The 24,394-nt window shown below is 35.5% G+C and overlaps 1 protein-coding gene across 2 annotated transcripts; it reads left to right on the top strand.

The window, feature by feature from the left end:
* The first annotated feature begins 98 nt into the window (after window positions 1-98).
* LOC104644275 (pentatricopeptide repeat-containing protein At3g22150, chloroplastic) lies at window positions 99-14,225 on the top strand. Of its 2 annotated transcripts, none has more exons than XM_019211213.3 (4): window positions 99-2,935; window positions 3,066-3,193; window positions 3,983-4,104; window positions 14,210-14,225. In XM_019211213.3, the coding sequence occupies exon 1, from the start codon at window positions 294-296 to the stop codon at window positions 2,799-2,801; it is 2,508 nt and encodes an 835-aa protein (XP_019066758.2). In that variant the 5' UTR covers window positions 99-293; the 3' UTR covers window positions 2,802-2,935; window positions 3,066-3,193; window positions 3,983-4,104; window positions 14,210-14,225. The 2 variants fall into 2 exon arrangements, with proteins under 2 accessions (XP_019066758.2, XP_010312832.2); XM_010314530.4 differs by lacking the exon at window positions 14,210-14,225 and adding an exon at window positions 14,180-14,198 and having other exon boundaries at window positions 4,024-4,104.
* Window positions 14,226-24,394: the final 10,169 nt, after the last annotated feature.

Below are 24,394 nucleotides of genomic sequence, written 5' to 3'. Positions count from 1 at the left end.
TCGCCTCTCTCCTCCCTCTCCCAATCTCACTTGCCATATATACAAATGCATATATATAATACATAATTATGTATAACGTTTTCCCAATGAGATTTATATAACCAAACACGGCTTCCAAAGTTTTTCCCAAATATTTTCGGGGCCAGGTTGGAAAATGGAAATATTGAAATGGATGAGTATTTGTAAAGACCAAACCATTGTTTTTTTTGGTACTATAACTGAAAATAAGAAGCAGCAGTTGAAAATTTTATTTGGGATATTTGTTGGATGAAGTGATAGTTTTGAGGTTAAAAATGCGTTTGGCAATGTCTTCTTCTTCAGCTCTTCCTCTTCCTCTTCCTCTTCCTTCAACTTTCTCACAATCTCCATCTTTGAGCTTAACCCATCTCCCAAATTTCTCTTCTTTACCCCTTACAGACCAACAATGCACTCTTACAGACTCAAAACCCAGAACAATTCGCTTTCGTTTAAGCGAATTATGCAGACAAGGCCAACCCCATCTCGCCCGCCAACTGTTCGATACAATTCCTCAACCATCAACTGTCCTTTGGAACACAATTATCATTGGGTTTGTCTGTAACAACATGCCCCATGAAGCCATTTCATTCTACTCTCGATTGAAACATGTGGGTTCATCCGTATGTGATCAGTATACTTATTCCTCTGTTCTCAAGGCTTGCGCAGAGACCAAACTGATTCGTGTAGGTAAAGCTGTGCATTGCCACATTCTGCGTTCTGGGATTCATCCTAGTAGGATTGTTAGTAATTCTTTGTTGAATATGTACTCTGCGACTTGTCTTACATTGGATAATGGTTCCGAGTGTGATTTAGTTGAAAGGGTGTTTAGAACTATGCGTAAAAGAAATGTTGTTGCGTGGAATACTATTTTTTCATGGTATGTGAAAAGGAAGACGTTTTCGGAAGCAGTGAGGTGTTTTGTTATGATGATGAAATTAGGCATTAAGCCAACTGTTGTTAGTTTTATTAATGTTTTTCCTGCTGTATCAGAAATAGGGGATGTTAGAGTTGCTGACGTTCTTTATGGATTGCTTGTGAAATTGGGTAATGCATATGTAAATGACTTGTTTGTTGTTAGTGCTGCCATTGTTATGTATGCTGAGCTTGGTTGCGTTGATTTCGCGACCAGAATATTTGAGAATACTTGTGAAAGAAATACAGAGATCTGGAACTCTATGATTAGCGGGTACATTCAGAATAATTTTCCTTTAAAAGCTGTTGATCTCTTTCTTGAAGCTGTAGAAGCAGAGGATGCTGTTACTACTGATGATGTGACATTTGTATCCGCTCTTATGGCAACTTCACAGTTGCAGCATTTGGAGTTTGCCCAACAGCTACATGCATGTCTGATCAAGAAATATAGGGATTCACAGGTTATTTCGCTTAATGCTATGATAGCCACATACTCTAGGTGTAACCATGTTGGCGATTCATTTAAAGTTTTTAACGGAATGAAGGAAAGAGATATAGTGTCATGGAACACCATGGTGTCTGCTTTGGTACAGAACGGACTGGATGATGAGGCTTTGATGCTTGTATATGAGATGCAAAAGCTTGGGGTTGCAATTGATGATATAACAATTACCATCCTGCTTTCTGCGGCATCAAATCTTAGGGACAGGGAAATTGGTAAACAGACCCATGCTTATCTTCTAAGGCACAATATTCAATTTGAAGGGATGGAGAGTTACCTGATAGACATGTATGCCAAATCTAATATGATTAGAGAAGCACAAGCAATATTCCAGTCGAACTTCACAAATGATAAAGATCAAGCGACGTGGAATGCTATGATTGCTGGAAACACTCAAAATGGATTAATTGAACAATCCTTTGTTGTCTTCAAGGATATGCTAGAGCAGAATGTGAAGCCAAATGCTGTGACCTTAGCATCAATCCTCCCATCATGCAGCCAGTCAGGAAGTATAGCAATAGGCAAGCAGCTACATTGTTTTGCGATTCGCAATTTGTTTGAGAACAATGTTTATGTTGTTTCTGCTTTGGTAGACATGTATTCAAAATCAGGAATCATTGATTATGCGGAAAGTGTTTTTCTAAAATCTACTGAGAAGAACTCTGTGACATATACAAATATGATTTTGGGATATGGCCAGCATGGGATGGGTAGGAAAGCTCTAACACTGTTCTACTCTTTGAGGCAGAATGGCTTAGAGCCAGATGCTGTTACTTTTGTAGCAGTCCTGTCTGCTTGCAGCTACACCGGATTGGTAGATGAAGGCCTTCAAATATTTGAGCTGATGGGCAAAGAATACGGGATTCAGCCGTCGGCAGAGCACTATGCTTGTGTGGTTGACATGTTAGGAAGAGTTGGACGGTTGAATGAAGCTCATAATTTTGCTAAACAGTTGGGTGTTGAGGGTAATGTCCTGGGAATATGGGGATCACTCCTTGCAGCCTGCAGAGTACACAGAAATTTTGAATTGGGGAAAATTGTTTCCAGTAAGCTGCTTGAATTAGAGGGGAGTGATGAAATTTCTGGTTATCATGTTCTGCTCTCAAATATATATGCAGAGGAAGGAAACTGGCAGTCTGTAGATGATGTCAGAAGAGGAATGCGCAAAATGGGATTGTCAAAGGAGATTGGGTGTAGTTGGATTGATACTTCTGGATATCCACACTGTTTTGTATCTAAAGATAAGAAGCATCCTCAGTTCTGCATGATATATGATATGTTGGAATATTTAACCATCAATATGAAGGATGTTGGCTATAAGCCTAAACTTGAACTAATAGAAGAGTGGATCTATGGGATAGAAGAATAAAAAACTATTAGTTCTCCCATTATGTTGTTGTTCTCCCACCATATACCTTTGTATTCATGACATTTTTGGACAGATTTTTGCTGGAGTTAATATGATCGTAGTTTATCAATGACCAGCTGCCTTTGAAATTCGAGGTAATTAAGTTGTGTTTAGCCTTTTTTAGTTTAGTTTTTTCTTCTGAATTATGCTTTTTTACTTTGTAAAGATACTCAGAAGTACGATATTCAGTTAATGATATGCATGCATATTTCTTTATTAATACAGAGCAGTCACGAATATCCAGTTTACCTTTTTGGTGGGAAACGAGGAGTACCAGATAGCAAAAGAAGGGTCTTATCCAAGATGACAACTTCTATCAAGCTGTCTGATTGACTGAAGCACATTTAAATTTGGTGACCAGTTCTTTCCTTTGAATAACTTATACTTGTTCAGCAGATCGACTTTGAAACTATTTTATTAAGGATATTCTTTGATATAGTATTTGCAAGTTCATGACTGTTTTTATATTGGAGCCAAATGGCATTAATAACACTTGTTAGGGTTGATCCAGATAACTATTAATATGTCTACTAAGGTTGGTTCAGCCAATTATAGTATGTGAATATCAATGGAACTGGCATAAGTGGAGTTTATCATTTCTGAAAATGGTTCTGAAGCTACAACAAATCATATAGATAGTTTAATCTCTGAAAATTTCCTTATTAGGCTGTCGGCTTAATTTATTGGCATTGACAAACAAAAGCTTTATATAAATTAGATCAAGTTCAAGTTATTAGTAAGAGATTTTGTTGAGTAAATAGGGATAATGCCCAAGTACCCCCTCAACCTATGCCCGAAATCTCAGAGACACACTTATACTATACTAAGGTCCGATTACCCCCCTGAACTTATTTAATTAATAATTTTTACCCCTTTTTAGCCTACGTGGCACTATCCTGTGGGCCCAACGATGGTTGACTTTTTTATTTCAAACTAGTGCCACGTAAGCTAAAAAGGGGTAGAAAATTACTAATAAAATAAGTTCAGGGGGGTAATAGGACCTTAGTATAGTATAAGTGTGTCTCTGGGATTTCGGGCATAGGTTGAGGGGGTACTTGTGCATTTTCCCGAGTAAATATGCATATAGACTCTTGCCAACCATTTAAGTTCCGAGTCCATATTATCTTTACTTGGTTTATCAGGTTCTGCATGCTTTCTTACAAGCTGCTTGTGTCAATTTAAGGTGCACTATTGCTCTTCAGTTTTCACAAGGGACAAAGGGTGTAGCGGCCTCTTCTTTTGGAGTTTTCTCCTTTTGGATAAGGTAAATAATTTTACTAAGAGTTAATGGTCAAAACACATCCAAACTATCACTTTTTGCGAGTTTCATACTCAGCTATCATTGTTTGCTTTACCTACCGAAACTATCACCCCTGTTGCATTAGAACTCACCTTGGCTGGGTGGTTCATTTGTGAACATGCAGGGTATAGAATGATTGTTTATTATCTGAAGATAATATGCTTAACTGAGTGAGAAACTGATAAAGTCATATGGTACATTGATGTTGCTAGATCCTAACATTTTTGTAATTTCTAAATCTCTCTAGATTATCAGAAGGGTTTGCAGCATCTTTCATAAGATGCATATTGTGAACTTGTAGAGTACTGCAGGGTTTGGCTGCCAATTTTCCAGTGTCTGCAAGTAGGTCAAGAATATACTTCCTCTGAGATAGAAATGTTCCGTTCTTGCTTCTATTTACTTCTAGTTCCAAAAAATATTTCAACCTAGTAGGCAAGAGAAACTTAAGTGAAGAGATCCCCTCACAATAAGGATAGTGCCAGCTGCAGATAGTTGACCGAAAATAGAGTGATGACATTTGCTCATTTTCAGCCCACACATGTGAACTACCTGACTGAACTTGTCAAACCAATCTCGGGGACTCTGGTTGAAGCCATACAAAGACTTCTTCAAATGATAGACTTTCCTATACTTCCCCTAAGTAATAAAATTGGGTGGTTGCTCTATATACACTTCCTCTTGAAGATCACCATAAAGGAATGCATTCTTCATATCTAACTGGTGTAAAGGCCAATTCTTGAAAACAACTAGAGAAATGTACAAACTGGCATAAATGAGTTAGAAAACCGGAGAAACGGTGTCTAAATAGTACCCCACAAGTCTAAGCATATCCTTTAGCCACAAGCTTGGCCTTAGGTCTTGCCATGTAACCTTCTGGATTAACTTTAACTGTGAACACACACTTATATCTACTGCTTTATTTCCGTTGAATCTACCAAATTTCACGTGTTATTTTTCTCTGATGCATGTGTTTCCTCAAGCATTGCATTTGATCATCTAGGATGATTCAAACCCTCCTTTACAGTTTTGTGTATAGAAACAAAGTCTAGAGAAGCACTTAAGGATCTAGATGTGGAAGATATGCGATCATAGGAAACAAAGTTAACAATAAGATATGTAGATTTGCAAGTCCGTTAGTACACTAGGTATATCAAAATTTTCTAAAGGATCAAGTAGGGAAGGATTTGATGACAAAAGAACTGGTGCTACTGTCACACCCCAAGCCTACCCCCTTGACGTAAACATAGGACCCACGATCACGAGTGACCCCAAGCTAAACTCTGAGCTGACATATCATAAGCAATTAAGCATAATGAAAGAGTATCGAATAAAATATACTACGCGGAAGCTTAAAACCATAATTAACTGAAAATTGAGAATACCCAATACTAATTTGAGTATATAAAAGACTATGAGTTTAATAACAACGGGAAGATCAAACTCAAAATTAAAGCTTAATCTAGTAGTATGTCCAGAAAAAACCTCTACCGACTAAAGTTGTTGGGACATGCCCCCAGCTAACTAAATTCAAATGAAAAGATTAAATCCTAAGAAGACATGTCTATTGTCCTCGAAGTATGAGGACTCACCATGAAGCTGCTAAAGTGAAGATCAGAAACAAATCTATGTGTGATCTGGATGCTGAGTACCTGAACCTATATCATGAAAGGATGTAGCGCAAAGTATGCGTCAGTACTTGGAATGTATTGAGCATGCATGATATAGTGTGCTAAATAAATTACATAACTGAACAAAACATACTGAGCAATAACATAATCTGAACTGAATGTAAATGGTGGAATATATTGAAGGCTGAAGTAAATGCAATGAACAAGTACTAATTTTGAACATGACATACTAAGACTCAATGCTAAATATAACTGAAAACCTGGTTGAATGCACTGAAGTTTGACTGTGGGAGCTACTAATAATCGACATAAAACCACGTGAGCTAATCGCGGAGTCCGATGTATACGTCCCATCTGGAGGACCCAATATACCTTGCCAGGGGTATAAAGGCATGATTGTTCGATGCATACGCCCTATCGATATGACCCAATGTACCTTGTCAGGGGGCATGAATGGTGTGATCACTCAAGTTGATGTCTAACAGAAGGCACTAATAAACCTATAGGGCACGTAGTTTTGGGACTATACTGAAGGCTGAACTAAATGCAATGAACAAGTACTAATTTTGAACATGACATACCAAGACTCAATGCTTAATATAACTGAAAACCTGGTTGAATGCACTGAAGTTTGACTGTGGGAGCTACTAATAATCGACATAAAACCACGTGAGCTAATCGCGGAGTCCGATGTATACGTCCCATCAGGAGGACCCAGTATACCTTGCCAGGGGTATAAAGGCATGATTGTTCGATGTATACGCCCTATCGATATGACCCAATGTACCTTGTCAGGGGGCATGAATGGCGTGATCACTCAAGTTGATGTCCAACAGAAGGCACTAATAAACCTATAGGGCACGTAGTTTTGGGACTATACTGAAGGCTGAATTAAATGCAATGACCTAGTACTAATTTTGAACATGACATACTAAGACTCAATGCTAAATATAACTGAAAACCTGGTTGAATGCATTGAAGTTTGACTGTGGGAGCTACTAATAATCGACATAAACCACGTGAGCTAATCGCGGAATCCGATGTATATGTCCCATCGGGAGGACCCAATATACCTTGACAGGGGTATAAAGGCATGATTGTTCGATGCATACGCCCTATCGATATGACCCAATGTACCTTGTCAGGGGGCATGAATGGCGTGATCACTCAAGTTGATGTCCAACAGAAGGCACTAATAAACCTATAGGGCACGTAGTTTTGGGACTATGAGGATACGCTAAACCGTAGTCCAACTCGGTCTAAGCCTACACCCAATTGAAATGTATATAAACAACATAACTGAATTCTGGATAGCTCAATGTCTGGACATGCAAAATTTGAGAATGCAACATTTAACTACTGACAATGAAACATTCATAACTGGGAATGTACTGTTTAACTGATCTAGCAAGTGCAACTCATGAACTAAGAGAATCTACTTAACTAGGGTTTTGAAATTCATATAAAGAACTAAGCAACGATTTCACGAATACATGATAATTTGATTAGGAATAATATAAGAGCTGTTTCACAACAATTCTGCAAGGTTTGAGAAACCCTAGGTCTAAACATGATATAGAGAATCAAGAATTTGACTGAATGTTAGGGACCTAGTGGAAGAAAGAAATCCACTAGTGAAATCCCACGTACTTGGTGATGAAATATACGGAGAAATCCTTCAATTTCGTGGCTGAAACTTTGAAGAACACTGCTGCTTGTTCTTGGGAGTTTTGGTAGACTTTTCCTCTTCTTTTTGCTCCAAGTTTGAATGATTTTAGGTGAATAAGGGTTCTGGGTAAGTTTGACTAAGTTATTAGGCTTAGACTGAGTAAATCGACGTAGTTTAGACATAAAACAACGACATTTAAGTGCCCAACGCATGGGAAAAAGACCTAAATGACCCTAACTTAAAAGCTGTCAAAGGCCATCCACGGAGGGACCTACTGGCCGTAGGTCGACTTACCAACCGTAGGTCGTCGGTCAAGTTTGCCCGACAGGACTTCACTAAAACGAGCATAACTTTTTCCTCAGAGATGGGATTTTAGCAAAACCAGTGGCGTTGGAAAGAAGATTCAATTATCTGTCATTTAGTTGGTCATGGGCCACCTAATTCTTTTTGTGCCAAGGGTTATGACCATTTGAAGTTGACCCAACAACAATTTCCCTCTAACTGGCTGCTGACCCTCACCTATGGTCCGTAGGTCCAACCACGGACTATACTGGTTGACTGTGGGTGGGATCAGAGACCATAATATGTGGGCCTTAACGACGGAACCCCATCTACAGTCCGTGGGTGGTTCCGTCGGTACTGGCACCAGTTTTCTGAAAACTAGGATTTTTCTTAATTTTGAGATCCGAGGTATTACTGCTACAAATGTATCATCGGCCTCCCGTCACCTCGAATAGACTTGTGCAATTGAGGATTTGCCGGAACATGTGTTGAAGGCACAACAATTATGTGGTGCTCAATAGAGTAACTAGGAGATGGAAAAATAACATCATCTGATTGCAAAACATGAGTAACCTGATAAATTGACCACTCATCTTCCACCCCCTTACTTGTAGAACTGCGAGAGATATAGAAGAAAAATGTAGTTTATGAAAATATCACATCATTTGACACCAAACAGTTGCTAAGTTCAGTAGAATAACATTGAGACCCCCTCTAAAGACAAGAATAACCCACGAAAACACATTTCAATGCCTTAGAGTCCAACTTAGTAACACATGGCAGTGCCTCTCGAACATAACACTTACTTCATTATACCTTTGGTTTCATTGAAAATAATGATTTGTTTAGAAAAAGAAAACTGCGATGCAAATTACAAATAAGCACCGTGGATGACATGCAATTAATCAGAAAATAAGTTGTAGAGAGTGTATCAACCCAAATTTCGAGGAACTTTCATTGGGAACATAAGTGCTCGGGCTGTCTCAAGCAAAAGCCTATTCTTATTCTCGTCAACTCCATTTTGAGAAGGTGTATCAACACATGACGATTGGTGGAGAATATCGTGTTGTTTCAATAGGATTGAAATAAGTCTGACATATATTCTTTAGCTTTATTACTCCTTAAAATACACATCAAAGTATTGAATTAAGTTTTGATCTCAGCACAAATGTGTGTAAACATTTCAAAGCGACTTTTCATGAAATAAATCCAAGTCATTCGATAGAAATTATCAACAAAAGTTACAAAATACTTATGTCCAGTTTTGGAACCGACGGGACATGGTCCCCAAACATCAGAATGAATTAGCTCAAAAGCTTACTCAATCAGTTAATTAACCCTTGGACTTAACGTGTTGCAATGATGTTTTGCAAATTGACATGATTAACATTTCAAAGAAGGAACATTTTGAAACTGGAGGCATAGCTTCTTTAAGAAAAATAAAGAATGATGTCTCGTAACGTTGCTTCAAATGAAGCCATGACACTTGTGCATACAACAAATCGAGGCTCATATTTATTAAAGATATATAGATAATCAAACATATGTCCTTTTCCAATAACCTTGTGTCGCAAGATCACAAAACATGCATGATCAGGAAAGAATGAAATATAAGAATTTAGATCTATAATAAGTTTACTCACAGAAATCAAATTGAAGGCCAACTTCAGCATTTTTTTTTTTTGAAAGAAGGGTAACTTTGTATTAAAAAAAATTCATCATCCAAGAAATGATGAAATGGAAACTTATATCCCAAAATGTGAGGGGCACACCCCTATGAGGGTAACTAAATGACAAGTTTCCTAAGAAATCAACTACTTCTACCACCTCCCCCACCAAATCTCGTTTACACCAAAGAAATAGAAGACTAATACAACTTGTTAATTATTTGAAAAGTAATTTTTTGTCCTTTAAAACTTCTAGTATTTTTTCCTTCCATATGGACCAATAGCTACATGTTGGGAAGAGCATCCTCCATTCTTCCTTTTTCCCTCTGCTTCCAACTCTTAGCCAACTCTTCAGAAGCTCTAAAGTAGTTTTTGGCATCACCTAGCTAACCTCCAAAATGCATAAAACATATTCACAAATTGGCAGCTATTTGGCAATGTTTTGAGCAGATGGTTGTTCACTTCAGCTTCCTGTTCACACATAAAGCACCTTGAACAAATTTACATGCCTCTTTTCTGTAGGGCCTCATGAGTAAGACATGTTTTTCTGATTCGTATCCAAACAATACATGAGACTTTCAATGGACATTTCACTTTCAAATGCAGTTTCTAGGGCCGTCTCTCAATAAGTGGGACATTATAGTTCATCTTCCAATAGTTTGATTTCACTATATAGACCCTTTTGTTGTGTATTTCCCACTTTGGCTTATCAAGCCTCTAAGAAGTACCTGGCTAATCAGTAAGAAGCCCTAATAGCTTGACAACCTCCTCAATTTCACAATCATTCAATGCTCTCCTAAAGTAGATTCCAACCCTGTTTACTCCAGGCTTGTTCCCCAGTGTCATTGTTCTGCATACTCAATGTATATTGAAGAGGGAATTGGTTTCTCAAACTGTCTTCCTCTATCTATATTTCATTCCAGAACATTGTCTTCAGTCCATCCCCAACACTAATACATATGTTGTTTTTGAAATGTGGCCATAGTCTTCTAATGGTCTTCCAAACACTGCATCCAAATGTGTCCATAACCTCTCACTTGTCCACCGGTTAAATAAATCATACTTTCCTGATATAAATCTTTTCCATAAGGCTCTATATTCCATACATAATCTCCATAGCCACGTTGGAGTAAACTACTATTTTGGAGATATGGGTTCTTCAATCTTAGCCTCCTTGGCTTTTGCCAAGTGTGAGAGTATCACTTCACCAAGTTGCAGCCTTCCTTTTCCTTGTTGCCTTGCCAAAGAAAAGATCTCCTGAGCCTATTTATATTCTTCTCAATGTTCTTGGGGACTGGAAATAAACTCATCATATAAGTAATGATCGATCTAATACTGATTTGATGAGGGTCACCCTGCAACCCAGGGACAAATACTAGCTTTTTCACCAGGCTAGTTTCTTCTCATATATCTCCAACACCACAATACACACTTCCAGCTCTTTATTCTTAGCACCCAAAGGTAGTTCCAGATATTTTGTTGGTTGTGCATCTACCTCGCAACTCAATGTCTCAGCTAGCCCAAGAAAATTGTCAACTAAGTTGATAGGGAGGAGATGACTCTTCAACCAATTGACATGGAGGCTTGAAATGCTCTACTAAATAGTGAGTATAGCCCTTATATGTCTAATTTGTGCCTCTTTTGCTTTACAGAACATAAGAGCATCATCAACATAGAAAAAGTGTGACTTCCAGCTCCTTCCCTCTCCTAGCAAGTGCACTAAATCCTCTCCCACCCATTAGTCTTTACCTTCCGGAACATGTGATTCAAGCCCTCCGTGGCTATTAAGAATAGGGACAGGGACATAGGATATTGGAAGAATCCTTCAGTGTTTCCATTCATGAGAAGGGAAAACTTCACACCTGAAATGCAGTTATTGATCCAGCCAATCCACTTAATACCAAATCCCATGTCCTTTAGAATTTTTAGAAGGAAATTCCAATTAACATGGTCATAGGTTTTCTCAATGTCTAGCTTGCATAGAATCTTAGCTTTCTTCTGCTTTAACGTGGAGTTGACCAATTTATTAGCTAACAATGTTGCATCCATTAATTGTCTAATCTCAAAAAAGCTATTTTGTGTTAATAAACCAATTTCACTCTCACTGTCTTCATTCTCTTAGTTAGCAACTTGGATATGATTTTATAGACAACTGATCGGTCTTAAGCTTTTTAGCTCAATTGCATCAGGTTTGTTTTGGATTAAAGCGATGAATGTAACATTAAATGATTTCTCAAACGCACTCCTCTGATGGAGATTTTATATGCTCAACATTAAGCCCTCTTTCAAAATATCCCAACATTTCTTGAAGAAATCCATAGTGAAGTCATCAGTCACACTGGTTGATGATCAGTAGCACTTCCTCTTGGTAAATGGTCTTTGTAACCATTCATTTTCTTCTATAGAGACTGTTGGACATCCTACAAAATCAAAGAAGGGTCTCTAGGATTCAAGTTCTGAGTAGAGTCTGGCATTTAATACATTTAATACAGATGACAGGATAATAGAGGAGGTTGCTTTAATGGTTCCAAATCCCACAATGTTATGTGTTGATCCATCAACTACCATTTCTTGAGAGGGTGCTTTGTGTGGTCAAATGGTAGAAAATATATCTGGATTACGTGTCATCTGATTTGTAATACCTGAATCAATCGCCCAGTTGTTCAAAGAGGAGACTGCATATGCTTTTCTTGAATCAACAAAGGGTAGTAGTTGAAGTGAATTTTTAAAATGATTCTCGATATTGAGAGGACTCCGCAAACTCATTCACTGAAACCAAAATTGTCTTACCCTCATAACTTATAGCCATATATCCTCCTTTCTAGTTGTTTGAGTTATAGTTTCCAACTCAAAATACCCAAAATATCATTATAGGAGAAGCCAACAAACACAAACAATACCAACAAATACAATCCAATAACTAAAAAGGCAATTCTTTAATATCAAGACATGCAAAATTTTATGGGATTATGTCTATACAAAATTTGAACAAGTTATAAATTCAAGACGTATTGACCCACGTCAACATTTTGGGTTAATAAAGTCGCATTAATTATTTAAGTCTAGACTTAAGTCAAATCGAACTACATTGGGCTAGGTTGGGCCTCTGAAAATTGTATAACATCTTTGAAGATTCTAAGATGGAATTGGACAAAGACGAGAGTTTACAACCGGAACAACGGCCAACAAAGACTAATTATATAGATAACTACTCCTCCCTTCTCCTCAAGGCTTTAAGGCAAACTGTTTGGAGGTAGAAAAGAGAGGCGCCCTCACCTTCTTTGGTGTTAGTGAGAGCAATTTGAGTATCCCTGGTGCACCTTCTTTTGTAGATAGAATCCTTAATGAGTGGAAACAAGCAACCTTACTAAGAAAGGTGCTTGTTGAATAAGGCCGACTTTCGGGCCAACCCTTGGTATAGGTTTGGGACGTAAGCGAATGATTGTTCCATTGGATATTTTACAAGCCCTTAAGCCTCTCGAGTGCAGGCATGCATACATCTTATATCATGATCATGTCAATGCAATCAACACGCCAAATTTCATTTATTTGTTATATTAAGTACTTCTTTCACGCCATTAGCTTTGAAATTATTTTCCTTTGCCAGTTCACCTCGATGAAATACTTAAGAATAGCCTAGCTTAGAAGGTTATCAATAATATTTGATTCCAAGAAATTAGCAACCCATTCACCCAACAAAATAATTGTAGTCGATAGTCAAATACCAGATTAATTTGACATAAGGATCAAGCATCTACAAAACACTATTAATTCAATATTGAGCAAAACTCAACAAATCGTGACAACACCAAATAGAAACCAGATCTAAATCACAGAAGCTTCGGGGAAAATAGGAACTCGGAAGTAGTTTTCAGAAAACAATATGAACCTAGAAGTGACGAAGAGTTACCCAAATAGTGTTTCACTACTAAACAAAACTCAAGGTACGTCGAAACTTATAAGACGACACCAGATGTTCAATCTTTTAAAGATTTTGATGGAGCACGCGCCTCCACACGCCGACGCGTTACTGGAAGACGAGAGATGTAGGTGGTGCGTGGTTGAAATTGACCACTTTGAAAGTGATCGAAAGGATGATCTCTCCTACAGTGGTGGTGACACAAATTGACCACTTTGAAATCGATTGATTCGAAATTTCGACTATGTTATTGTAAGACAACAAAAAAAGATCAAGTTGCCTTCCAAAACATGGCCAAAACAAGATCAAGGAACCTATAGGCTCTGATACCATGCAATTGAATGGAAGTTGATGATCTTATTCCAATAGGTAAGCAAGATATGAATATAATATATTAGGTGCTAACTAGGAAAGAAAATAAAGATGGAATCCTACGAATCTGCTAGCTAATTTTTTTTTGTTGACTGCAGTGTTCGGCCCAATTTTCGCTCACCTTTACTAATTATAAGAATTCTCTACAAATTTACCAGCTAATTATGCCTATGTATATTACTAAGAGTAATGTCTATTTACATTTTCTAACAATTAGTACCCTTGACCACATTTATATGAGGTAGTTTGACTTGATACGCAGTTGAATAAAGAAAGAAAGACTTTTGAAAATTGTGGCTAAAATAAGTCATAAATATTCTCATTAAGGGTAAAATGAGCATTTTAAAGTTAATTTTTTTTACTAAATATAGATATGTGACATTCCTTTTGGGACTGACTAAAATGGAAGTAAATTATATAAACTGGGTTAGAAGAGTATATATGTGTGTGTGATACCTTTTTGGTTTGTTTTCATGGGTGATAAAGCTTATAACTGTAGTAGTTTGCTTTTGCTGTGCTTTGTGATCATCAGGTTCTGCTATTCTGAAATGCAAAACCATGATTCAAAAGCAGATGTGGAATGGCGAAAAAAGGCTTCTTGGACAGAACAGGAACACAGGTCAGTTTCTAGTACAGTTCTTGAGGACAACATGAATAATCAGATTTGATGTTTAAATTATTTCTTGTAATTGATCGCATGACTTACATATTTACTAAAATGGAATTTCCAATATTCTTATTTCTCCATGACAACGTCAGTGTGCTTCTAAGCATCTCGTATATCATTATGTTTGTAGGTGGATAGAGTACATCTTCATATGTGTCATAGGTGTATTGTTCTTCATAAAAGCTTCAGTTCTGGAGATATTTTGAGTGACTTGTAGCTAAGACAAACAGTTCTTACAAGTATTTCGTTTGATTGATTATCACGTGAAGAGTCCCTTTTATGCTATCCTGCGATCTTGTTTCCTGGATTAACTTCAAAGCTGATAATTACTTATTTCTCTATCTTTCCTGCTATAGGTCATTTCTCCAGGGCTTAGCTATAAATGAAAAAGGTGACTGGAGAAGTATATCCAGGGACTGTGTGATAACAAGAACAGCAAAGCAGGAGGATGCCGATGCCACTGGAACTTCCCAAGTTCCACACACCAAGGATATGATTGGTTCTGCTTATGGAGGATCACAAGCAGTGCCAAACACTAGCAGTGAGAGCATGTTACCTCGAGATAGAACCAATGCGGAGCAGATGATAGAAGTTGTTGGAGAAGAGTCCACAGACCATATTGCTGTTGTCAATGTTGGGTCTGACGTGAATGTTGATGCTGAAAGTTCCCTATTACCCAGCAAACAGTCATGTACTGCTGCTAGCAGTGGAACTTACGGTCATCCTATCGCTAGAATTGGGAGTGAACTTGAAGCATTGCTCACTGAACCCGTGGATGAAGATAATGATATCACTACCATTTTTGATGTTGGGAAAACACCAACTTCTTATCCTGTGCTGTTCGGAATTCCCCGCTATTCAGCTGCAGAGGTAGCTCTTGCTCAGTCACATCCCTTTGATGATGAAGGCATGTTTGATCCGGATGACCTGTTCACAGATCCGCTTTTCTGATTTGGTGGAGGAGAAGCACTTGTTATATTTTTTTTTTGAAGACTTATGCCATTATGTTAGAAGTATTGCTCTTCTTTATCTATTCTTAATCTGCTTTAGGGAACAAACTTTGTGTATCTTCAAACTCTTTTGAGAAACTAGATGGATTTCTTGCAAGGTCATTGTTTTTTAGTTTGTTGGTTTATCTTTTTGCCAAAACCTCTTACAAGCTATTGGTTCAGACTAGAATCAAATGCTACTAAGCTAAGTGTATTTCTATATTCTTATGGCTACCTGATCATAAAACATATCTAGTGTTATGAGGAGTTGTATACCAAATTGGTACGACTGGACGAATGGGAACAACGAGTGATTTACTAGCCACCAGCCCACCACCAGTGGGGTGGGATGAGGGGGGGGGGGTGTCTGGAGCGTTGAGATTTTTTTATGGATCAAATGATCAAAATGCTGGTTAATGTATGTGGTGGGACTATTTTAGTCTTTCATAATGAGGACCAACACAAATGAACATTCATTTCATAAAAGTGTGCTTATACTAAAGTGCTATGGCTCAAATGTTACAACTCTTCTTGTCTCTTAATGTTGTGAAATCGAATCCACTATATAGAGTCAACTGCTTGAGCAGTTAAGCCTTTTTAAGCAATCTTTCTCAACAATGGTGAGATTTATTCTCTCAGTTACACTTGAATATTACTGCTCAAATTCCATTGTCAGTGCAGAGACACTTTAGCTTTCTACCTGTCTCCCTTGTCACCATAGCATGGAACTTCTGGAATACTTGAAATACCTGATGTTTGGTTTCAAGATATAAACCGAACATATTGTCACTTCATGATAAAGAGTGGACTGATTCAAGGATAACATTAATGCTATTTGTTATTATTCCCTTTTATGATCCAGTAGGAGTCAATCTTTTCCTTTGTGAAGCTGCAACAGAAACAAATCTACCCTTATCAGTGAGTACTTGTTCTAAATGTTAAATGTCAATATTCATCACAGGAAGGAGTAACTGAGCTCCGAGATGTTGAGGAAGAGGAAAGAAAGGGAAAAGAAGAGTATATAGAACGTTGTGTGCACATAACGCCAACCTCAAAAATAGAGTCAGCTGCTTCAAGGATTGAAAACAATTGATATATCTGATCACAAACCTTCAAATTCACATATATTGGAATTTTGATACTGCTCAGTAATTTAATTGTTAATGGCTAGGCTTGCTTTCATGAGAAGTAGACTGATTCAAATTCTTCATATACAACGATCTGTGAAACTATAACCATATCACATGTTGATTGCAGGTTAAGTCTCCTCTGATGACAACTCAATAGCAAAGCAGTCACAAGCACTGGAAACTCCTCAAGTAAGGCTCTATATATCTAATATATCTAAAATGTCAGCGTGGAACTTACTTCTTTGTCAAAATGACTAGAAACTTGAGACCAAGAGTACGAGTTTGATAGGAATTTGTTCAACTTACAAAGTCATGCCTAATCTAAATTATGGCAAAGCAAATCTATTTTTGAGTGCTTTAGTTGTCTTGAATCTCTTGCAACTTTCAGTTCAGGAATCAGACGTCCTATATATTCTAGCGATACCAAATTTGGAGCATAAATCTTCCTTGTGCCACCTGAATCATCCTTAATCTTCAAGAGACTTAGGAATTGAGATGTAGAAATAAGGTGCTCGAGATTCCATCACATGTCCACATGGGGTGATATGATATATCTAAATATATCAGATTCTAACATTCAAGAACATCCAAATTGTCCGGTGAAGAACTACAATTATATAAATGTGCAAGATTGATGCTTTAACACGTTGGTTTCTTTTTGTATAGCATCACAAGAAAAGATCGCGTTGAAGTTGGTTATAAGCGAATTTCATCATCTGAATAGCTAAACAATCATTTGGCAAAGGTAATTCTTAAATGTTTACTTCTTTTCCCTTCTATCTCTGTCTATTCTTTGTTTCGGGGCAGGGGGTGAAGGACACAAGAGAAGATTTTCCTATAGGTAAGGAAGAGGCGAAAAAGGAGCATTAGTCACTTAGCCCATGGACGAAGACAATGATATCAGTTCCATTTTTTATGTTGAGAAAGCACCAACTGCTCATTCTGGAATATCCGGTTATATATGCAGCTGCAGGGTATATATGGACTAAAAGGATCACTTTTCTGTTTATCTGAACTCCCTTCTTGTGAAAGTAATAGACAATGTGGTTTTTAGTTGTTTCAGCAAAAATAGATTTCTGGTAATACATATTAGAATTCACATTGAAAACAAAACAGAAAAGTTCACAGGTAAAATAGATTTCATGTAATACATATCAGAATTCACATTGGAAACAAAACAGCAAGAGAGTATCTCCATGAGCATACTTCCGCAATCTTAAACAAGTAAAAGGCGTGTAGCTCCTACAGGTTCTATGAGTTCAACTGAACCTATTGTCTTCGACTCAAGATATATGTGTACAAAAACAAAAGAAAGAAAGTGTATGCTTACATATAATAAGATCACAAACATTCTGTACTCATTAACCGGTTATTATTGTCTTAACTTTGAAATATGCGCTTTGCTAGTTATCTCAAATTCTATCATCAGCATCATCTTCAAAGGGAGTGAATTGACACCCCTTGCCCGAAAAACCAACACTTCTATTGATTTGATTTGGTTTATGAAGTTATAGAACCGACATAGCTGGTTTGATTTGGTAAATGAAAAAACCAAACCAAAGAACCATCTATATGCACACCCCAAAAATTAGTTAGTATCTTTATATCCTTCCAAACATAGCTAAAGAAAGACTTCAGGCCAAATACGATATGAAGAAAGGATGAAATGACAAGAAGAGTGCTTGGTGAGGAGTCAACACGAGAGAGAGAGGAAATTCTCGCGAATAAGGAAGTACGTCGCTAAAAGGGAAAGCCAGAGAAGGAACTGCTGGACACCCTCACCTTCTGCTCCAAATTAGCATATCCATATTATGAGAAAGCCTATAGACACTGCAATTGCAGAATTTGCACCTTGCAAATGTCTATTTGTTTTAAGTATGTAATAAGTTGCAAACAAGATCATAATGGGAAAATTATATAAAATAGCAAACTATTAATTCAAAATAAATGTTATAACCATAGTTTCAATGAATTCGCCTCTCTCCCTTGAATCTCGCTTACCACTCCCCTTTGCCTCTCGCACTTTGTACAAACACAAATGTATAAATTGTGTTGGTGTTTGTATAAAACGAGAGAGAACTGTATATACAAATTTAAATGCATATATTGTCGTCTTATACACTTATAATTGCACAAATACAAATCTTCTCCTGCCTAATTTTCTTTTTTCTTTATTTCTTTTCTCGCTTTATACAAAATACAATGCATAATTTGTGTTTGTATAAAGCGAGACATTTGATATATAAATATATTGACGTTATTATATTTGCATTTATGAAAATATTTATCTCATAAAAATTAGCTAATAAATAAATAATAAAAATTAAACTAATACAAACTTCAACTGACATTATTACAAGTTATATGAACTTTTTCTCGTCTAAAATGCTGAAATATTAAAAAAATAATGTAGTAAATAAGTAAAAAAAAAAAAGGGCAATATTTATACAGTAATAATTATTCTGAACTAAACTTCGTGACAATCTAAATTACATAAGTAGCATTGATAAATAAAGTCATTCTTTTGTCTTAAGCATAATATATCTACATCACAAGAGAAATTGTTAACAAAAATATATGAATTTAGACTACATCATGTTAACTTCATATATTGGAACATTACATACTAATGTATATATTAAGCAAAAAAATAATTTTTACATCATCAAATTTAATTTCCTTAAGTACTCAAGGTTATGGAATATACCTTTTTAGGATCGAACGACTTACTTCATCAGAATAGTGGTACTTTTTTTAAAATTTAGAACAGTGATACTTCATATTCCACTAAATAAATCACACAAAAAAATTTAAAATGCAAGAAGAGTAGAAGATAAAAAAAAATTATATTTGAAAAATGAGAGGACATCCCTCTTTTTATGGTCAACAAATGGTAGTGTGAACAAATATTTTTGTATTACTGTTCTTGCCATTGATGTATAATAATTTTCAGCAACTGATATGACTATTTCAGTACTTTACAACAATTGACGAATGTTATTGTTGAATAAATTACTGCAACTGCTATATCTATTTCAGCAGCTGTTGAATAACTTTACACAATTGTGACATTTTAATATAATTTTTTTATGATCAATTTATTAGTTTTAAGTTACAATATTTTCAGGTATCTTCAACATCATTAATGGGAGAGAGAATAGTAGTATCAGTTGATTGTAATGGTGAATGGATCAAGTCCAACAATGTCACGACCCAAAACGGGTCGCGAGTGGCACCCACACTTACCCTCCTATGTGAGCGAACCAATCAATACAAAACCCAACATTTCGAATATAATAACACATTATAATGCGGAAGACTTAAACTCATTAATGAAAATCAATTAAATAACTTCTAAAAACTCGACAACTATTATTATCCCCAAAATCTGGAAGTCATCATCACAAGAACATTTATCCTCAAATTACTAAGACTAAGAGTATCTAAGAAACTAAACATAAATAATAGCTAGTCTATGCCAGAACTTCAAGGCATCAAGACATGAAGAAGAAGATCCAGTCCAAGCTAGAAGCTTTAGCTCACCCTGAAATCTGGTGTGATGAAGACTGGCTAGAGTTGCGGTTGAGTTGAAGACGACGGCACGTTTGCTGCACTCCACAAATAACAAGGAAAGAAACATACAAGTAGGGGTCAGTACAAAACACGGGTACTGAGTAGATATCATCGGCCAACTCAAAATAGGAAACAGTATATATCAGATAATATCACAAATCAACTACAATACTCAACCTGTAGCAACAACATGCACAAGAATCTTTGATAAATAACGTCAAGTACACTCATGAGGACACAAGCCTCCATATCATACTCATTTGGGAATTAGGTTCATTAAATTGAGTATATTAACATCTTTCAAGATTCATTATCTTTATTCCTCTCGTGTCGACACGTGACACTCTGATCCTCATCATACTATCCTGGTGTCGGAACGTGACACTCCGATCCCCTAATACTATGTGTCGAAACGTGACACTCCGATTCCCTAATTCTACGTGTCGATTCGTGACACCCGATCCCCTAATTCTACGTGTCGGTTCGTGACACCCGATCCCCTAATCTCATTCTGTTAATTCATCAAGCCTTCTCTTATACCAAGGCATCATCATCTCATTACTTTAGTTCATCAAGTCTTCCTTCATATCAAGGCATCATCATTAACAAGGGGTTTTCAAGATTTGGGATTCAATAGCTTCATCATGCTTATTTCATCACAATTATATAAACACATTCATGCAAGCATACAATTAAGCATATAGACGACTTTACAATACAACCTAACACATATCATTCGCTATTAAGAGTTTACTACGAATAGCATAAAAACCATAACCTACCTCCACCGAAGATTAGTGATCAAGCAAGCAAGTTCCCAAAGCTTTGTTCTTCTTCTCGTTTCTCCTTTTTCTCGTTCGATCCTCTCCCTCTCTTTGTTCTTTCTATTTTTCTTATTCAAACCCTCTTTCTTTTACCCTAATTATCATATAATTAAGTATAAAAGATGAGGAATTAACCCACTAATTAACTCAAGGTTATCTCTTTTAACCCCCAAGTAATTGAGTTTTGAATGTTAAACCACTAAATTTATAATTAAAGCAGAAATAGTCCAAAACGTCCCTTAAAACATTTAAAGAAATCCGACTCAGCCTGGGATTACGCAATCTGTGATGGGTCATCGTGACTGCGACGGTCCGTCCTGCTGCTTCCGTCACAGAGTTCAGAGACTGAAATTTACTGAAGAGTCTGTGACGGCCCGTCATGCCTGTGACGGTCCGTCCTGTCACGAAGTTCAGAGAGTCGATTTCAGTACCCAATTTTCAGAATTCTAAGTATTTTGAAACGAGACACCCTCGACGGTTCGTCGTGCCTACGACGGTCCGTCGTGGGGTCCGTCGACCAAGACAGCTTTTCCAGAATTAAAATCTGTTGCTCAAAACGACTAAACAGGTCGTTACAAACAATCGTTATATTTGACGTTGAAAGAGTAAGGAATTGGTTGCGATAATTGCGACGATTGTGCATTGAGATATTGAATATGATAAGTTTGCGAATAAAATCATTAGTTGTTATAAATTAAATTGTAAGTTGGAAGATATTGTGATCACTTACCCGCATAGTTATGGTGAAAAGCAGAAGACACATCCTTTCAAGATGAATGATCAACTTAGTTTAAGTACTTATTTGGAAGATGATGTGGACACCCAATTTTGACCCTCCATGATGAGAATTAACTTTCGAGTTTCTTAAATTCCAAACGATTTGAAATAACCGACTTTATAAAATTCAAAATATTCTCCTTCTTTTTTCGAGTTTATTTTAATTGGTTTTTCACCATTTTTATAATTTTTAAGTAATATATATGTTTTATATAATTTTGAGCATATTTTCGAAAATCATTTCAAAAAGATTTTAATTTTTAGTAAATATTTTATTAAATTAGTTTAGTTTCAATTATGGTTAATTATTTTAGTTTATAATGAGGTTAATTATTTCATTTTGTTAATTTTAAGGAGGTCGTCAAATAATTTTATTTAAATTTGTCTAATTAGTACTGTTAAGTTCAATCGGCTATAATTGCAATCGATTGGATCAAATTCTCCATTCTGATCCAACTTTTTTCCTTACCACATCTTCATATACCCATCCCAACCCAATTCCTTTCACCCTAAGATTTTAGCGGCAAAAGACAACAATGTCAGCCCCCTAAAATGGCTGAATTTTTAGTTTTTGATTCACTGTTTATGTTACTTTCTTTATATTATTTTTATTGCTGTGATTGCTAACATTTTTTAGTTTTTTCCATTATCAAATTCCTTTTCATTGTAAAGTTTCTTAAATAAATAAATTGTCTTTTAAATAGCTTATGAATGACTTGAGGATTTTCTTTATATCCTTTCATATTTGTTAAACAAGGTTATGTACTCCATTTATGAGTTTGAATGAATTTTTATGATTGAAAACTTGATTATGGAAAGAAGTTCCAAGTTAGATGTTTTCTTCAGATTTTTAGAAGTATTTAAAGACTTTTATTTAAGTTTTCAACAAGAATTTTTGAGTAGTTTGACCTAAATAAATAAATAATTATTCTTAAATTTTCTTAAAAATTAGCCAACTTTAAAATTCGTCGGTCAACCGCGTGTTAGCGGATTCTCTAAGGTGCCTAAATCCTTACTTAGAGAATTATTTGAACCCTTACCGAAAACTCTGGTTTTATTTAAAATAATTTCTTACAAAAACTCATTTTAAATTGTATTTTTTAATTTATCGTAAAAATTAAGTGGCCACTTTCCAAAATTACTTAGTTTTTCAAAAATTTAACAAAATTGGCCAAAGTTGCGAAATCGGCTTTAAAACCCTTCAATTTTCGAAATCGGATTGTAACATATGAACCTAGAGGTGTTTTAAGGATCTATATAGTTAAAATATTGATAGAGAATCATAACTTGTGTGATGACCAAACAAGTGTTGAACAGTGAATGTTGTTATTTTGATTGTGAGAGCATATTTGATTTTAGTGGTATTGTTATTATTACTTTATTACTTATTGTGGATAATTTTAGCAATTGTTATATAAAGTACAACAACTTTCTTATTTACTGTAGAAAAGTCCAGCAACTGCTATGAAAGGTAAAATAATTTTAATGCTTGTTGTAGAAATTCAAACAATTGTTATAAAACAATACAACTCGTTTAATTGTTGTAGAGAATTATAACAATTACTAGGAAAAGTAAACAATTTGCTTATTTGTTGTACCATATTCAAATAAAATTACTAGCTATTCTAGATTTTCTTTTGAAATCAGTCAAAACTATCATATTTATCATCTAATATGATTAATATAACTAATTAAAAATCAATTTATCAATTTAAGTTGATCACATGTGAAATTACTTATTTAATTGTCTGGTATCTCAAATAACTATCTAATTAAGCAAGATCACAATCTAATATAGATTTTATTTTTAAATTAAATCAACACTACTCTAGCTATCATTAAATATAAGTGTTTACAATCAATTAACAATTATTTACTCATTATAAATTGATTACATGTGACATTGTAATGAAATTGATCGTTTGCTATCTTGAATAACTATCACATTATACAAGATCACTATCTAATAATATTTTGTTTTTAAATTAAATCAACACTACTATACTTGTCATTAAATATGAGTGTTACAACCAATAAACAATCAATTACTCATTATAAATTAAGTACATGTGACATTGTAATGGAATGGATTTTCTGTATCTCAAACAACAATCTCATTATATAAGATCACCATCTAATATAAATTTTGTTCTTAAATTAAATCAAAGCTGCTCTATTTATCATTAAATATGAGTGTTACAACCAATAAACAATCTAAAAGCCAATTAACTTGCTTACTTATTAAAGAAAATCTATATATCTATATAATAATATAAATTTGCATCATAGGGAGATTGATGTGGCATGCTTCTAAAGTCAGGATTCATTTTTTTGTTTTTTGACATTCTTTTTTTTTGAATTTTCTTTGTTCATTTTTATTAATTATTCATTTAATAATTTAAAAATCTATCATATTTATTATCTTCAATTATTATTGATGAGTTACAAAAAACCTACATCTTTTTGCATTCTCCACTTAAATAATGTGTCTTCTCAACTTCCTCGTATCTTATTCTTAGACTCAAACAATCTATAAATAACAACCATATATGGAGTTGTTGGATACTCAATATATTATTTTTGTGGTCAGACATTTTTTTTTGTTTGACTTAATTTTCTTCTCTTTTTTATTTTTTAAATGTTGGAGGAACATCAAACAAATTTCATTGAACATACATGTATGTATCAGTAAGAGGAAAATTCAACAATGCACCAAAATAACAACAACAATTAGAATGAAGACAAAAAGAACAAGAA

Source organism: Solanum lycopersicum, chromosome 11 (genome assembly GCF_036512215.1).
Source record: "Solanum lycopersicum chromosome 11, SLM_r2.1".
NCBI classification, from domain to species: Eukaryota; Viridiplantae; Streptophyta; class Magnoliopsida; order Solanales; family Solanaceae; genus Solanum; species Solanum lycopersicum.
Note: the sequence above shows the minus strand (reverse complement) of the source record. Positions and strands in the feature narration are given on the sequence as shown.

What these genes read in the sequence shown, in the direction of transcription:
- LOC104644275 (XM_019211213.3), top strand. Translation starts at nt 294, where the DNA reads ATGCGTTTGGCAATGTCTTCTTCTTCAGCTCTTCCTCTTCCTCTTCCT.